The sequence below is a fragment of the Thunnus thynnus genome, chromosome 9 (genome assembly GCF_963924715.1).
Source record: "Thunnus thynnus chromosome 9, fThuThy2.1, whole genome shotgun sequence".
Classification (NCBI taxonomy): Eukaryota; Metazoa; Chordata; class Actinopteri; order Scombriformes; family Scombridae; genus Thunnus; species Thunnus thynnus.
Window position 1 is genome coordinate 11,169,154 of NC_089525.1, and position 18,167 is coordinate 11,187,320.

Sequence of the window (18,167 nt, forward strand, 5' to 3'; positions counted from 1 at the left end):
GCCACACTTCACTTTTAGTTTGGTCGCCTATTTATCATCCCCTTTTTTCCCAGTGTAACATTATATTTGCTTACAAATATTTACACTTAATTTGAACTCGCCTCTGACTTCATTAGGATCGATTTCCTGAACAAATCTTAATGCTTAATTGCTGAAGTGCAGGATCTTCCATTCCTCTACCTGCCTAGATTAGTTCAACATGTCCCACGATGGTAACAGGCATGGGGAAGTGCTGTTGTGTCACTTAGTTAACCCCCGAGACAAATGGCTCCCCTCCGGAGCACAGTGAATTACACACCTCATGAAGCATATTAGTAGCCAGACACAGTGCTTTTCTTCTGGAGATGATCTGTAAGGCAGAAATAGATGGAGAGAGGGGGAGAGAAGAGGGCTGACTTATGGCATCACCCACAGCCATTTTTACAGCGTGTCGGCATCAGAACAAAACAGAGAGAGCAGAGAGAGGAAGAGTGATGAAGAAAGAAATGAAACACAATGTTTAACAAAAGATTGAGAAGACGAATAACTAGAACTACTGAGGAAGATAAAAACCACACAGTTCTAAAGTTATCCATGTTAAAGTTGACAAGGAAAACAACTCTTTACCTCATTTGTGGCTAATGTAGGAAAATTATTAGAAAATATAACAGAATTGTCCCTCGGAGGCTTCCTTGCTGTTAGCTAATCGCATAGACAATCTTTATCACCACAGTAATAATATTTAGATGCTACAGGGATTACTTAAAAGTTGTGTTATAATTGCTTTCCTTGTTTTGTTTTTTATGGGCAGAGGGTGATTTTGTGTTTAATTGCTCCAAAGTGACAAATAATGCTTGTTATGATATGATGAAAGTGTGAGATCATTAAATTACTATGGCGACCGCTGCATGTGTTTATTCGTTTGGTTTTTTTTCTGTTGCAAATTTATGCCATGAGGCTTCAAGAGGCCAAGCAGTTATTTACACAAATTCACTTCCACAGCCATTCCTGGATTTGGGGGTAATTACGTGAGAGCAAAATGGTTTTATTTCATTTAATCTGGCCGGCGCAGCAATTTGCAGTGGTAATATTTGTGGCTGTGGAGTCAGTGCACAGTAAAACAGATTGAAACCAGCAAGAGTCTCAAATACAAACAAGGTAGAGGAGGCGATAATCAAAACAAGAATATATGCAGGAGACAATATCGTCTGCTGGGGAATGACAAACTGAAAACGTATGTTTTGTTCAAACGTCCCCAAAACCCCCATCAACCCAGTCTACCCAGCACCAAACAGCTTGTAAAATGTTCAGGTTTTTAATTATTAATCAACATTCTTGATCCATATATTTGGTCTTGCTACATAATGATCTAAATTTTCTTTTGAAGCCTTGTCCACATTCCTAAAAAAAAAAGTCGATTTTAAAGATACTGGGTGTAAAATTCACCTTCAAAAAAACATCATATGTACTTTTTGTGTAATTATAGAGTGTAAGCAGTTGCTCCTGAGGTTTTTAAAATCCCCAAATTTCCAGAGAATATACCGAGGACATGACCTCGGTGTTCTCAGTGGTGGCTATAATGATGAAATATTGCTTTGGCAACAAAATATAACCATTTACTGCTCTGATGTTCAAAGCTGGATTGAACTGAATATTTGTGCCGTTGTGTCAAGTCAACACAAGAGACAGAGGAACAATCAATAACTTATCTTTTTTTTATCAACTTAAAAGTGAAGGAAACATGATAATAGAGAGCCACAAAGTACAAATGAGAGAATTATGGGCTATTATCAGCTATCTGTCCATATTTACTGGTCAGCTGTCAATCAGATTATCCATAAATCCTCATGGTAATCTCTTTGCTATTGCATATCAACACGCACTGCTCTTTATCCATCCCACCCACCCACTCACCCACCCACCCACTCACTCTGTTGATCCATGTAAATGTGTGCAGCGGTGATTCCAGTCCCCCGGCTCCCGGGGAGATAAGATAGAGCACCGAGGAATCAACATGCTGCAGTTTTGTAATGTTTCCGTGCGGCTGACTCCAGACACCTTAAGTCATGTAAATAATGAATCAGATGATCCACGCGTACTGGAGATCGAGGGGACACACTGACATATGGCACAGCGAATGAGGCATGCTGACTTTCTCTTGCTCTCTTTTTTTCGCACTCAATATCTCAGCTGGTATCCCAATGCCGTCTCACTTTTTTTTACTCCTTCCTCTTTCCCTCCCTAAACTCTCAATATTTAACCTGCTGATTTAGTCACCTCTGACTCTGGTGACCCTAACTTTCCTCCTTTCACTTATCCATCATTCCTCCATCATGAATACCTCAGAGGAGGGAAGGAGGAGGACAGTCAGAGAAAAAGAGCGGAGTCGATGAATTAAACAGGAGGTGCGGCGAGGAAGGTGGAGTATGTTGGACAAGTGGATGTAGTCCATAGCTGTCTGCGAGGCTGCTCTTTGACCTCGAGGAGATAAGAAAGTTGGGAGACCCTCAGCCTGTGGGGTCCAACAGCCACTGTAAAAAAAAGAAAAAAAAAAAAACTCCATCTCTCAGCTTCATGAATTATTGAGATATTGGCCTACAGCTTCTAAAATATACAGGAGGGTGGTCTGTCTCTCCTTTCAGATTTCACATACTCTCTACCCCATCCTTCTGTCTATCTTTTCTCCTCTCACTTTCTACCTCCCTCTTCTCTTTTTCGTTTCCCCCCCCATTCAGATTTATCCTTTTGCGCCAGTGAGATTGTAAATCAGAGCACAAACAAAGCAGAAGAAAAAAAAGGCAGCACCCAAAAGACAGTTTGTTATTCAGATCATAAGAGGCTTTTTCTTCTTTGCTTGAAGAAGAGCGTCTACCACTAACCAGCTGTCATGCATTTAAAAGTTGTCGGGGATAAATTCACGAGTTCTTGTATTACATCAGATGCTTGTAATGTGCACAGCAGTAGGCTGGCCCTTGAAATGAGACAGAACTCTGGTCTGTCCATTTATCTTCTTTGCTCTCTTGTTTTTTTGTTTTTTTCCCCCCTAGATGAAGCAATTGTCCAAGGCACGCTGCTTACTGTGTTTCTCTTGACATGCCTCTATGTGTGTGTGTGTGTGATGCGTTTGCTCGTGCGTGATTGTATCTAAGGCAGTTGGCTCCAAACGCGCTGCCCAACGCAGAATCCTAGCCATAACAAATGAACAGAGGGGAGAAAATAAGACATATGAAAGAAAAGCTGAGCAAAGGAGTGATTCTCTCTCTGGCTGGTGGAGATCTGTATTGTAAGCAGTTTCAGCTGTCAGCACTTCTTTGAGCTACCTCAAAGGGAGGAGGAGGAGGGAGGGGGGATCGACCGGGAAATGTTGTAGTTTTTATTTTTCCCCTTTTGAGGGTTCCTGTTTATTTGTACACGGCGCTGTTTATTTTCGCGGTTCATTTGATATAGGTTTTTTTTTTTTCTTTTTTCAGAGAGAGAGAGACAATGCAAGGGAGCGAGTGGAGAGATTTACTGTAGTTTCAGTTAAAGAAGAAGTTGTCAGGCTTCGAGCCTTGGGGTGGGGCTAGGGAATAAATTGTCAGCCATCCCCTTTCTGCTTTTCAGGCCTCCGGTGCTCCCCCCTCTCACTCCCCCCCCCCCTTTACTCCTCCGACCCACCCTCCTCCCTCCCTCCCTCATTAAGTATTGATGTGGGTAGCCATACTTGCCATCTCAGCCTATTAATAATGCATGGCAGGTGCTGTTGATGTGGTCTCTCACACTGAGATTGAGAGAGGCAGGAATGGCAACACTGTGCTGCATAGTAGCTACAGCACAACCTCCGTCACACGGCTCTGCAGCTGGGGGAGGGAGGGGGGGGGGGCCTGTGTCTGCCCCGGTGAGTTTATGGCAAGCTGTGACAGCAGCTCGGAGATGGATATACAAGGTAGCATCTTACTCAATATCCTGGAGCTGTTTTTACATAGAAAACTGCCTTTGTCATAAACAACTGATGGATGAAGGTGGAATAGTGTATGAGCCTTGTCTGCCACGGCTACTTTATTTGTTTTATTTGTATTTTATGTTTTAGTGAAGCGGCTCATATGGCACTTTCACTGACAGACTAGCTCATTCCTTCTTTTCCCTGTTTCTCTTTCTGGATGTGCAGGTTCTTCCTCAAGTTCTTCCTGAAGTGCAACCAGAACTGCCTGAAGAATGCAGGGAACCCTAGAGACATGAGGCGTTTTCAGGTGAGATGCAACTACCTGCATGCAAACAGTATGCCGCGAGTCTAAGTCTTTGTTGTATGCAATTGTAAAGAAACAAAAACATTGACAGGCTCTCTTCAAACGCTCTCTGTGCCTTCACAGGGAAAAGTCCAGAACTGAGAGCACGGTATGCACTAACAATACAAAAAGATAAAACAAGTCTAATACAATATAATAAATCACAAAAAAACATTCTTTCGGTCAACTAATACAACAAAAAAATAGAGCAAACTTACAAAATACCCCACGCTAGCCAACATGGTCTCAACACTCTAGCATTGCAAACATGCTTTGACAAACTTCTTTTCTAATTAGCAGATTTATGCATGAAAATAAATGAAATCTTAGCTCCAAAGCATAAAAATGTCTGTACATTTACTTTACACTCTACTTTACACACCGGCTATAAACAATAAGGGGTCGCTTGTAGTGATGAACCCACCAACAGCCATCACCCGACTCTGCAGCTTCCCTCAGCTCGATGAATCTTTATAGCTTCTTTCAGCTTATTGTTTAGATTTTCTGTCCCACAACTTTACTGCTTTGGTTCATTCTCACTGTTCTCATACCAGGCAGCTGTTTTTAGTTAAAAACTCCAAAAGCTCCAACAACCCACTGTCTACCTGCCCAGCACCAAACAGCAGACAGACAAAATTTGTATTTTGCAGCTAAACCACCATATACAGTATATCCCTCAGTGGTTGACTGAAAAATATAGTGATTATTGGACTTATATTCATCAGGTGGCCAGAAACAGGACTCCAAATGAATGCTAATGTTGCTCTCTGTATAAATTAGCCACTGTTTGCTATCTAGTTTGCCATATCAACATAAAAGGTGATAATATATGAGTGTTGTGTTCACAGCTTGATTCCCCTGCCCTCAAATGGGCAAAAAATCAATTATTGAAGGTTTAAAACACCATAATGTCACATATACAAAACACCAAAAGTAAACACAACTAAGAACTTTCACACCCTTCAAGGTAAAGATTCCGAACATAAAGAGGAAGTAAAGCTGGAGGAAGTGCAACACATAGTGCTGGTGAAATAAAAAAGCTTTGCTTCCTGTACAGACGCAGAAGGTTCCCCTTCAAAGGAAAGTGCACACATTCGACATTAGTACTTGATTACTTTCATGAATCTCTTTAAGAAGCGTAGGAAAAATAGGAAATACAACATCATAGGTGTTAACGTGTTCCTAATGTGTTCCATGTTTAATTCATATACGATTTTACAGGGATTTAACCGATGCACTACTGCATATATATTATTTATGCTTGTATGTATCAATGTGAGGATTATTGTTTATGAGATTTGAGTTTATAATTGTTGAACCCCCAGTTCTATGGTTTCCATCTGTCTCTCCTTTCTCAGGTGGTAGTGTCGACTACGGTGAGTGTGGAGGGTCATGTCCTGGCCGTTTCTGACAACATGTTCGTGCACAACAACTCCAAACACGGGCGCCGAGCTCGAAGACTGGACCCCTCGGAAGGCACACCATCTTACCTGGAACACGGTATTAAAAGCAAGAACAAAACACCAGGCTCTCTCTCCGAGCTTTCTTTGTCTTCCTCACTTTTTTTTTTCTTTCTTTTCAACTCCCCTCCCCTCCCTCCCTCTCTCACCCCCTTCCCCCTGTCTGGCTCCATGCTCAACCCCTCTTCTGTCTCCGCTCTATCCCTCTCAAACCTACTCTCTCACTTTCTTTCTTATCTCTCTCCTGCTTCCTCTCGGATTCTCACTTTCCTCTCTTGTAGTGTTTCTAACTCGCACTAAGAGAGGAGAGAGTGGTAGCTAGTGAGTCTCTTGTCTCTCCCTTGTGGCTTGCTCCCCTCAGGTCTCTGCCTCTGGGCCTTCTACTCTGCCTCGCATAAGCACTATGTGTCTTATGAGGTCTGTTCTGCTTAAAGCCAACACTGGCTTTATTTCCTCGGAGACCTGCTTTTATCCTCCAGCCCTCCATCACTCCCCATCCCTCAGGTTTTCAAACACACCCATACGCACACAAAAGCCCCTGCACACACACACATACACACCCCCGCATGCACAGTCAGACCCAAACCTGTAATACTTCATAATGACATGTGCACATGATTTAGGAGCCCACACTGATTCCCAAGTCCCTAATCCAGTTATTTTCTCATTTCGATTTCCCAGACATTGAATAAGAGAAACATATTTTTTTTCTCTTTGAGGAAAGTCAACCTCAGGGATGATAATGACAAAAAAACTAAGAAGGGATTTACATGATGGCCTACAGTAGATTGCATTAAGATTGAATGTTATGGTTAAGTCTTTCTAATGACTATCCTCCAGAGGTAAGGTGGACCACTTGTCCTATGACTGGTCTCACAGACGATTAGAAAAGTTCAGAAAGATGAGACATATTGGAGACGTCAGCGAGGCTTGGATCTTACACAGAAAGAAGAGAGCCCACAGTACACTAACAGATGTTCCCTGTGTCAGAGAGATTTGTTTGGGAATTTCCTCTTCTCTGATTTTCTATTCTCCTGATGATGGGGGTTGGAAGGATGAACAACAGGAGTGAAAGAACAGAGCAGAGGGGGAGTGAAGGAGATACGTAAGTGAGGACAAGAAGGAGTAAAAATGATTGATAGTATAAAGAAAAGATGAAATCATGAGAAAGAAGACCACTTTCTTTTTGTTTTTTTCTCTCTTCCCCTCTCTCTCTTTGCATGGCAGTGTGTGTGTTTAGTTTGTGTGCAGGATACACAACTTTGGGGGCCCATTTCAGGCGGTAATAGATGAGCAGTGCATAGAGTTGAACAGATGGCACCGAGGAACACCCCAAAGTATAATCCTATCACATGGATTCACGTTCCACCATCTGGTTAATCCACACACACACACACAAACACACACACCCACACATGCACATGGAGTGCACATTATATCAGCGGCTGTGAAAAGGAGGCATCTTAGGCCATGATTATGGCCACAGATTGCTGCTTGGTGAACGTTGATCTCTGCAGGCGTATCGGGGGCTAAATATCATTCCAGCTTGTTGGGGAGGATCAACAGAACAGGGAGTCAGGCAAAGAGCAAAAGGCTAGGCTGCAGGGAAAAAAGTCAGCCTACTCTAAAGTGGATTATGCCGCTTTACAGAATTACAGCATGTTTGACAAGCTGCCTATCTGTTAAGGAGAGGAGATTTAGCTTGTATAAACATGTATTTTCCCAATGCTGTTCTTTTCTTCAATCACATCCAGTAATCTCTGAGTCCATAATACCCACAGATAAGGTCAAGTAGAACACTGAATACCAGTTATTGAAAATGTGGTTTATTGTTGTTATTCCATGTACTTTGTCCGATAATACATAAAGAATATGCTTTAAAGCCACTTATTCCACTCAAAATTCTGCGATAAAGCTAGAGAGGCATGTTACAGAACACACCAGGAATTTTGGTTTCCATTTATACACCCACCTGGGATGACGACCACTTTTTTGCAAACCTTTTCGTTAAAATCCCAAACGCAGACAATCACCACATAATTATAGGCAGAGCTTTTAATTTGGTTCAAGATGTGAGTCGTGACAGATAGTCCCCTAAACAAGCCACCCTACCCAAATCCGCCAATGTAGTGTTGAACTACGCATCCCAATTAGGAATCTCAGACCCTTGGAGATTTAAAAACCCCCAAAGTAAAGCTTTCTCCTTTTCTTCACATGTGCGCCACACTTTTTCACAGATTGATTTCTTTTTGCTTGATAATAATGTGTTACATCTTGTCAGTTCATGCAAATACCATCCTATAGTTACCTCAGATCATGGCCCTACATCTGTTGACACCAATTTTCTTCTTGGTATAACCCCCCCTACATTATGGAAATTCAGTTCTTGCTTGCTGTCAGATAGCGAGTTTAAAGACTTTGTTGCTGCACATATTCGTTCCTATATTGAATTTAATGATACCCCTAATGTTGGTAGTGGCACTCTGTGGAAGGCTCTCAAAACCTATGTCCGAGGACAGGTTATCTCCTATATTTAACAATTGAGAAAGGTTGAAAAGGCTAGGCTGTCAGAAATCGCAGATGAGCTTCTCAAACTTGAAGCTCCTCCATACTCCTCCTCCCCCTCACCCACCCTTTATAAAAAACGACTTCTATTACATTCGGAGCATGACCTTTTGATGACACGCATAGTAGGGAGACAATTGAGACAATCCAAGCAATGCTTCTTTGAACAGGGGGACAAAGCTGGGAGGCTCCTAGCTCAACAGGCCTGTGCAATCAGTGCTTCCAGATTAATTCCCGGAATCAAATCGCCCAGTGGTAGTTTTATCTCTGATCCAGTTGAAATTAATAGGTCTTTCTCTGAATACTACACCAATCTCTACACTTCTGAATGACCCTCGATTTCCCCAATGACCCCCAATCTTCGTCAGTTATTAACATACCCCAAAATCGACAAAATTCAAATCGAATTTTACAAGGCATATTCTACATTATTAGCCCCAAATCTAGTGAGGATGTAAAATGATTCCTTTCATGAAGGCCGATCACCAGCAACTTTGTCTATGGCATCCATTTCTTTGCTTCTGAAGAAAGATAAGGACCCTCCTTCTTGCAGTACAGACCAGTTTTGCTTTTAAATGTAGATTGTAAGATACTGGCCAATATTCTGTCCCTCCATCTCCAATGTGTAATGCCATCCATAATTTTGGTGGACCAAGCTTTGCATTAGGGAGACATCCTTTTTTCACTAGGAGGCTATTTAACATTATTTTTTCTCACTCATCCAACACCTGAAATCATAGTAGCACTTGATACGGAAAAAGACTTTGATAGGGTGAAGTAGGGTTATCTGTTTTTTATTTTAGAAAGATTTGGCTTTGACTCTATATTTATAATGTGGATTCAACTTTTGTATGCTTCCCTGTTTGCATCTGGACACACCAACGGCATTCAATCAACACTTTTTCATTTGCAGTGTGGGACACGTCAAGGATGCCCACTTTCTCCCCTGTTGTTTAATATAGCTATCGAGCCTCTAGACACCTAGACAGGTGGGCCTCCCTTCCCCTAGCTCTTGTGAGCCGTGTTAATCTTATAAAAATGGTCTTCCAGCCAAAATTTTTATATCTTTTCCAACACATCCTAATTTGTGTCAACAAATCCTTTTTCACCAGTCTCGATCGGCAGCTAAATGTGTTCTTCTGGAGCAACTAGCCCTACCTGTCTTAGGAGATCAATGCCCCAGCTCCCCAAGTCTGAAAGAGGCCTAGCGCTTCAGAATTTCCACCACTACTTTTGGGCCTGTAACAATAAACTCCTTTATTGGGCCAGCTGCAAACTTTTTGACTCTGGCCACCCTGGGTTTTTAACGACATATCATCTTCCTTTTGTTCTTTACATTTTGTGATTTGCTCTCAGCGTCCCATAGTGACTCACAAAATCTCAAACAACTGGGAGCACAACTTGAGTGTTGACATCTCCAACAGCCAGTAGAGCGACATTCTCAGTCTGGTGCACTCTTCATCTAGATGTGCCAGGCATGGCCTACTGCAGTCCAAGGTGCTCCACAGAGCCCACTTCACCAACGCTAAATTGGCAAAAATATTTCTCAATAGAAGCGATGCCTGAAATAGATGTAAAAGCCAGCTGACCATTTACATATGTTTTGGACATGCCCATGGCTGAATGATGTTTTGGTCCAATGTAATTTAAACTCTAGAACAGGCCCTCAACACAAATATAGACCCTAACCCCCTGCCTGCTTTGTTCGGTCTCCCCCTAGCTCAAAATATGCCCACTACAATACAGTGTGTCATTGCCTTTACCACTCTGTTGGCCAGATGCTCCATCCCTCTTAAATGGAAACATGCCTCCTCCCCAACACACTACAGGTGGATACAGGAAGTTTTACAATTCATACAACTGGAAAAGTTAAAATTCTCACTGAGAGGATTTCTGAAATCCTTTCACAAGACCTGGAATTCCCTGCTAGTCTTTATCAAAAACCTCACTATTATTCCTGATGCTGATGGTGTTTCCTAAGTAGATCTCACTGGAGAGAGACAGAGAGAGAGAGCGACCCTGACTATTCCTTCCCAACAATCCTCTTTATCTATTGTCTATTCTACTATATGCCTTTTTCCATTTCACTTACTTTTATTATTATTATTATTATTATTATTATTATTATTATTATTATTATTATTATTATTATTTTATTTTATTTCCATTCACCAATTAGTTATTTGGTTGTTTGTTGTATAATGTCCTGCAATTGCTGTACTGATTTTGCCATGTCTGCAGAAAACTCAATACTGTAAAAAGATGTGATAAAAAGTGCTTTAGGAGAAAAATAACTGAGAAAACACTGAAAGCTTACAAAACGCATTAAAATTTACCCAGCTGATATGAGCCTGTATGGTCATAAGACAGGCGCTGAGATAACTACACAGATATGAAACAGACAGCTGAGCAAGAGCTAAATGCTTGGTTAATGAAGGCAGAGTATTCAGAGGGCAGAGCTACTGTTGGCTCTGCTCTGCTCCCCGGTCGCATGGCCTTTGATCAGACACTCAGCACACCTGACATTTACACGCCCGCACGCTTTGCCACGTGTCATAAAACAAGTGCACCGCCACTGCCCTCACACACAGGGCAGGGGTGATGTTTAATAACGGGGTGCGTATAATCACTCTGATTAGTATTCCTTGCTCACCCTCGACCCCTGGGAGAGAGGAGAGAGGTGATATGTGTGTGTCTGTGTGTGAGCGATGGAAAGCAGAAGAGGGGACTGACTGTACATGGTGCCAGTAGTGAAGACCTTTATGGGCTGTCATTAGGTTACTTAGCATCTAATCTGTTTTGTCTGTGACTCTTCTAGCAACCCCCAGCATCAAAGCCATCAGCCCCAGTGAAGGCTGGACCACAGGGGGCGCTACAGTCATCATCATCGGGGACAACTTCTTTGACGGCTTGCAGGTCATCTTTGGAACCATGTTGGTTTGGAGTGAGGTTAGTCACTATCTGCTCACCTGAAAGAACAAATATGTGTGTGTGTGTGCATTCTGACCACATTTTAAAATATTAAACATAGGCCTTTATGCATTACTATAAACCAATGGTTCCACACATTTTTTTGGCTTTGGGCACTTTTAAAACAAAAGTAATGCCTGCCTGTGACCCCATCGACAAAGGTTATGGCCTTAAGTTGTGAGTATTTTTTTTCCCCTCAGAAAAAGAAAAATTTGTGTAACAGAAATATATTTTTCTTACTTATTCCTCTAATCATCTTCTAACCTCCTCAAATTTATCTTAGGACCCTTAGGAGGGGTCCTGTCCCCCGGGGTTGGGAACCACTGCTGTAAACTAGTGCTGAAACTATCAGTTGATTGAGCATTTAGTCAAACAGAAAATGAATCTACAATTGTTATTATCAGTTTATCGTTCCAAGCCATTTATAAAGTTAAAAAGATAAACATTTCCTAGTTCCAGCTTTCACATCATTGAAACTAGTCCAAACAAAAATAAGCAAACTGAGAACAAAACTCGCAATAGGCATTTGTCATGGTTTTCTAACACTTAGTAGACTAAACAAATAGTTAAGTGAAAAATAATCAAAATAATCTCTGCTGTACATACATATCAAATATATTTCAAATTGTGAACAGCAGCCTGCTTTTTCATTTTTCTCTGTGGCCGCTCTTAGTTCCTTGTCATGTATCTGTTCAGCTCCCTCTCTCTCTTTTTTTACTAGTATCTGCCTTCTTGGAATGTGCAAACCGTGCTGTATGAATCTCTTTGTAAGGAGCATCTGCCACATGACTAAAATGTAAATGTTGTGTATGTGTGAAATTGAAGGTCAGCGAGCGGCGCAGCTAAACAGCTTTCTCTTTAGTAAAGGAATAATTCTATAAAAAGCTCCTATATTATCTCGCTGAGAGGTGAATGGGGCCAGACAATGGTGGAATGAAAGCTTAGCTAAGTGAGCAATGAAAGGGACAGTTAGAACAACACACACACATACACAGACACACACACACACACACACACACGTACACAAGGCTCTGGCAGCAGCATTGATAGCTTTTGAGCGCTGCTAGCTTTGAGTGCTAGTTCAGCATAGCGTGCAGAAAACGAGCACTCAGTAAGGTCTCATCTGTGTTTTGTCTTGTTACCGTTTTCCTTCAAAGACCCTTCAGCGTACACACACATACATGGCGAGTGGGCTCATCAGCCACACTAAGTGAGCCTGTTTAAGACACAGTGGTGCTTTAATGTGGCTAACGGCAGCTAGACAGCCTGTGCTGACAGACAAAGACACAGGGGCAGCACAGACGAGCATATTACCTTTACTTATACTGCGTAATAGACATATGCAGAGGAAGGTGTGTTTTATTCATAAACAGATAACTGCTTTTGAACCCCTCTTACAGACTCCATGTCAGCACTGATAACCATCCTAAGCCTCACAGTGACATTGCCTTGGGCTACGCGGCCACCTGAGGGCTTTAGCACTAACACATCATTTTCAGGCTGATTATACAAAGAAAGAAAGTCAGAGGCTGCAAAGGAAAAGTCTGAGGCAAACCGAGAATAGTCCCCTGAGCACATACGTTTGAATATGAAGTTTCATTGTATTAATCTTTCTGCCCACTCTGCCTCTCCTTAGTTGATCACCCCCCATGCCATTCGAGTGCAGACTCCACCCAGACACATCCCCGGGGTGGTGGAGGTCACACTGTCCTACAAATCCAAACAGTTCTGCAAAGGCACACCTGGACGCTTCATCTACACAGGTATTACCTACACACTAATGCTTACTAATGACGCTAATTTAACATGTAATCTAAGAAGGTGATGATGCAGCCCCCATCTACCAGTCTGCTGGCTGACAATGATGCAATTTTTTCCAGGATTCTCTCAACAGAAACATGTGCCATCGGAATCATTTGAAAAATGCGATAATCACATAAAAAGTCAACACATAGTGGCTTTAAGTTTTTATTAAGTCTGTATTTTTGCTATATCTGCTAAAAGTAATGTGATTCAGTTTATATGCTGTCATTTTCTCCTCACTGTTTCTGAAGAAAAATGTGCATGCTAAACAATTTAAAATTCAATAACATGACTCAATAATTCAGGAGAGGAGCCTACAGATGAGAGGAGGAAAAGTGTTTGCCCTCTTTTATGAAGCAGGTGAAGGTCAGGGGGAGGTTTAACCTTTTGATTAGTGGGATTATTGTAATTTAACCCTGTCGAAAGTGTGATGAAGGAAGGAAGAGGTCTGTACAGAGAGTGTGATTTTTGACAGTGAGCGCAGGAGCATGAATAGCATGAGTGTTACATCACAGTGTATCGGTGCAGAGTTATAGCCATGCGGTGAAAAGAGCGGCAGAGAGAGTGAATGTGAAGCGGTGATTAACCAATGCGAGGCCACAGGTCCCCGGGGAGACTGTGAATCACATAAATCTGTCTGTAATCTCAACCACTGATAGACTTAGGCTGTAAGCCCCGGCTGGAATTGCCAGCATTTGACAAAATCACAATTGAGAGAGTGTGTGCGTCGCATCGTGGGCATGCATTTTCTGCAGCTCGTATGTGTCCTAATTACTGTGCATGGACAGAATCCATGTCTATGCGTCATAATTATGACTCTGTGTTTGTGTACTTACGGGAAAGGCTGCGATAGGCTCCCTGCATTTGTTTGTTTGTATGTATGTGTAAATGTACTCCAAGCACACACATGCACATTGACAACTAACTGCATTACCAAGACAGAGGGCAGATGGGTAGGCAGCCTTTGCCATGCCAGAGCCATCCAACAGCCCATACTCTGCCAAACCCGTAGAGCTGTGTGTATATAAATATGCGTAGGTGTGTGTATGTATGTGCGCGGCCTTTTAATGTGCCAGACATGTGGGAACCGTATGCATAAACGCCCTATCTCTTCCCAGCCCTCCACTCTTTCACCTTGTCAAATTCACTTATTCAAAACTTGCTTCTTTGAATGAATTCATCCCCCGCCTCTCTCTCTCTCACTATCTCTCTCTGCCTCTTGGCTTCTATGGAGGCACATAGAAGAATCTCAACAGGTGAGAGGTAGCAGAGGTCATCCACTGGGAGCTGAACACACACACTGTGATGTTGCTTGCCAAGCGCTGGCACCTTCACAGTCAACCGTGTCGAGGCATAGATCCCAGTTCTACTCTTCACACACTTCACTTCAGCCACAGCTCTGTACCCTGAACGGATATTTGTACCTCTCCCATACCTTCTTTATCAGCCAGTTTTATCATTTTACTTGTACCTCTCCAACTTGCTCACATTTGGTATCTTGAATGAGAGGCAGAGCTCAATGAGAGGATAAGCAGAGCATTTTTGGAGGGACAAAGCAATTGATGAGGGTGGAGAGACAGAAAGGTGGATGAGAACAGGAAGAGAGGAGAAGGATGGGAGAGAGGGATGGAGGATTACCATGGGCCATGTTGCCCTCCTGGGTCTGTTTGGCACCAGTTTGAGCCCAGTTGCCAGTGGGTACTAATCATGGAGGATTGGCAGCACTGCGTGGCAGCTGGCAACTAGCGCAAACACACACACATCGACACAACCCCACACTAACAGACATGCATATACTCATATATTACATGTGCACGCACAATCACACACACATATGCGCACACTGAATTACATTGGGGACAGCTGGCATTGCTAATCAACTTCTGCTGAGGAGAGGAAAGCGAGCAGCTCACAGACCTAATTAAGTCAACACATACCCAATACTGCTGCTACCGCTACTTTGCAAATACACACCCGACACATGCACACACACACACACACACACACACACACACACACTACCCATCTATAGGTGTACTCCCCCAGCCCGCCTCTGCGTGATCATTGATACTCCACAACCGCCCGTCTGTGAATGAGAGAGGAAAAAAAATTCAGCTGTAGTTTAGGACAGAGGAGACAAGCAGGGGACTTTTGGTGCAGAGGAGATTCGGAGAGAAGCTATTACAGTAATGTGTCCTCTGCCGTCTCTGAGGAATCCTCTGCCATTAGACTTCAGAAAGCTCCAATTAGACTCATCAAAGGCAATTAAGCTCTCCACTGATAAGAATAAAAGAATGTTTTTTTTCAGTCTCTGCTCTTCTTCTGTCTTTTTATCCCCTTATCCCCCTTCTGTTCCTCTCTCTGCCCTCTGCCTTATGCACCTCTGGGGCTGAGAGCTCTCCCTAATCTCCCTTTCTCTCTCTCTCTTTCTCTCTCTCTCTCTGTCTCTCTCTCTCTCTCTCTCTCTCACTCATTATCAGGTCATTGCCTGCCCCCTCCCCCTCTCCCCTGTATAAATGCATTTCCGTGTTTGGTTGTGTATCACCTTTTACTGGATTGCTGTCTTTGTAACATTCATCAGAGAAGCTCTCCCTTTTCTTTTCTCCATGCAATATAGAGTGATAATACTCTCTGCCACTTGGTCCCGTGTGTGTGTGTGTGTGTGTGTTTGTGTGTGTGACACGGAGACACTGGCCATAAATTGGAGGAGTTGATGAATCACCCTTGTCGTTCAAAAGGCAATCCCTCCCTCCTCAGTATGCAGCCTTGTCTGCTTAGTGCTTCCACTACAGCCTCTGCTGATATTAAAAGGCTCTGCTGGCTCACATTAAGGCCGGCACCACGCGCACCGCCACGCATCGGCACACACGCACGGACAAACATTAGGGGTAGTTTTTCAGCGCTGAGTGCAGATTAGGTGTGTAGGAAACATCACTCAGTTGCGGCGAGGAGGAGCAGGAACAGCGAGGGGAAAGACAAAAGTCAAGAACAGAATTTAAACCAGCTGGGATGCTGCTGACATCTCTCTTCGTCTCTCTGCGCCCGCCTCTGTGCTCCAAATTAGTTTTAGGAGTGAAGAAAGGACTGTCAGTTGTCTGTCATTTTACACACTGCAGACACAGATGATGCCACAGTAAATGTTGCAAGCATGAACATGCCCTGTTAAGTTTTGATATATTTTAGCACTAATTTAAGCTGTCGCACATAGTGATGAAATCTGCTTGTCACGCACAGCGAGAGAGATTGTTTTGCTCAGATGGTGCCTTGATGTTCCCTGAGCACTTCAAATTTGTAAAATATATTTGATGCTGATTGTGTTGATATCCCGAGTTTGGTGCAATTAGTGAGAAAATCAGTGAGAGAGTCTATTTTTCAACAGAAACAACGACTTACAGACATATTCTACATTAATATGCACATATGACACACTCATACACAAGCATACATGAGCACATCTACTCAAATGCAGCATGTAGTCATCTGGCAATAAAAGTGGGGTGCAACGACGAGATGGTCAATTACTTGTCTTGCTCCTATTTGCGAATGCTGTCTTTTATTGAGCTTGGGTGGAGGCCTGCTGTTGATTAAAACGGCTAGTCTCCAGCTGGAGACAGGGGCAGCTGAGATAGCTGCACACATTCACATTTACTGCGCACAGTCTTAACTGCAAGGAAATTCACACCTCTATTTGAGATTGAGATTAATTTTCTGCACCATGTGGCTTGTCTCCCCTCTTTAGCATGCTCCGTTCTTATTACAGGAGCATCTGCTCCATGATGATGATGTAAATGAATTTCGAATGTAGATTATTTGACACCCTGCTGAAATGAACGGCGTTCACCGAGGGGATGATTTCTTATGTTTTCTTATATCTTAATTCAAACATGCACTTTTCATCTAGATTTCCAGAATTTGCATTCTCCTACTGAGGATCTACGCTGTCAGGTATTGTTAACTGTCGACATGCACTTTTTGCAACAGACAATTACAGCTTAGGTTGTAGTAGCATCCACACCTCCATTGATTTGTAGAATCTCTTAGTGCCCCCCCCTCCTCCCGTCCATCCTCTCCTCCTTCTCCTCCTCCTCCCAGCCTCAGCCTCTACCTTCCTTTAGGAGCAAAAAGCTCTACTCATCTGTTTTCTGTGTATGAATTTCCAGCCATGCATTAGTCTCCCTGACATGTTCAAGCGATGCTTTATTTAGCTTGTCGGATTCTGCAAATAAACGCAATCTCGGGGTTTATGGAAAAATGGATAAAAATTAGATTGTAAGGTATTGATCTGGATTGTGAGTAGTCGGTGGGGGGTGTTGTGTGTGTGTGTGTGTGTGCGTATGTAGTGGTGGTGATGGGGGGGCAGCTCTCATCTGTGTGAAGGGGAATGGGGGGGGGGGATGAAGCCGTAATTCAGGGCTATTGAACCCCCTGCCACTGGCGGCATCGATCGCCAAGCAGCGCTTATGAGATCACACCTGAGCACTGGAGACTGCAGAGGGGAGGGAAAAAGGGGAGGGAAGCGGGCAGAGAGAGAGAGGATGTGAGGAGGGAGAGGGGAGAGTGGAATGAGTGGAGAGTGAGAAGGAGAGAGAAACAGAAGGTTGTGATATGATCAGCTCCTTACCCACTGTCTGAGGGCCTGTTAAGGTGTTAACATCAAGCCTCAGAGCCAATTACCTAACCCTGCAAGTACACCACCTCCACCTCCACACACACACACAGTGTTGTGACACAGGAGGAGAAGGAGACAGGGATACTGGACACTTACTGTAGTTTCTCCTCCTCCTCCATCTTTCCTCCTCCTCTCTTGCATTTCCAGTAATAACAACGACTCTGACGTTCTGACCTCTCAATTATCCCCCCTGCTCCTACTCTTTGCACCCCCAAACATCCACCCCCCCTTTTACTCCTCCCTTGAAGCTCATACCTCCAACACCCCTTCACCCCACCCTAGCGTTCTTTCCTCCTTCTCCTACCCCCTCACCCCTTCATACACACTCCCCCTGCGGCTCTGTGGGTTATTATAGTGAAATATGAAGCGGTGTGGATTCTAGGCTTCATGAAATTTCCATGAGCATTGATCTGATCTGATGTGGGTGATTGCTAGGTGAATCCCTCCAGTCCAGGG

The 18,167-nt window shown here is 43.2% G+C and overlaps 1 protein-coding gene across 4 annotated transcripts in view; it reads left to right on the forward strand.

Moving 5' to 3' along the window:
- The window catches only part of ebf1a (EBF transcription factor 1a), a 59,881-nt gene that overhangs the window by 25,764 nt on the left and 15,950 nt on the right, over window positions 1-18,167 (forward strand). For all 4 annotated transcript variants that reach the window (XM_067598809.1, XM_067598807.1, XM_067598810.1 and 1 more), the window contains exons 7-10: window positions 4,127-4,208; window positions 5,603-5,744; window positions 11,088-11,218; window positions 12,876-13,002. In XM_067598809.1, coding sequence (XP_067454910.1) covers window positions 4,127-4,208; window positions 5,603-5,744; window positions 11,088-11,218; window positions 12,876-13,002 — 482 coding nt within the window. The remainder of the gene's footprint in view (window positions 1-4,126; window positions 4,209-5,602; window positions 5,745-11,087; window positions 11,219-12,875; window positions 13,003-18,167) is intronic.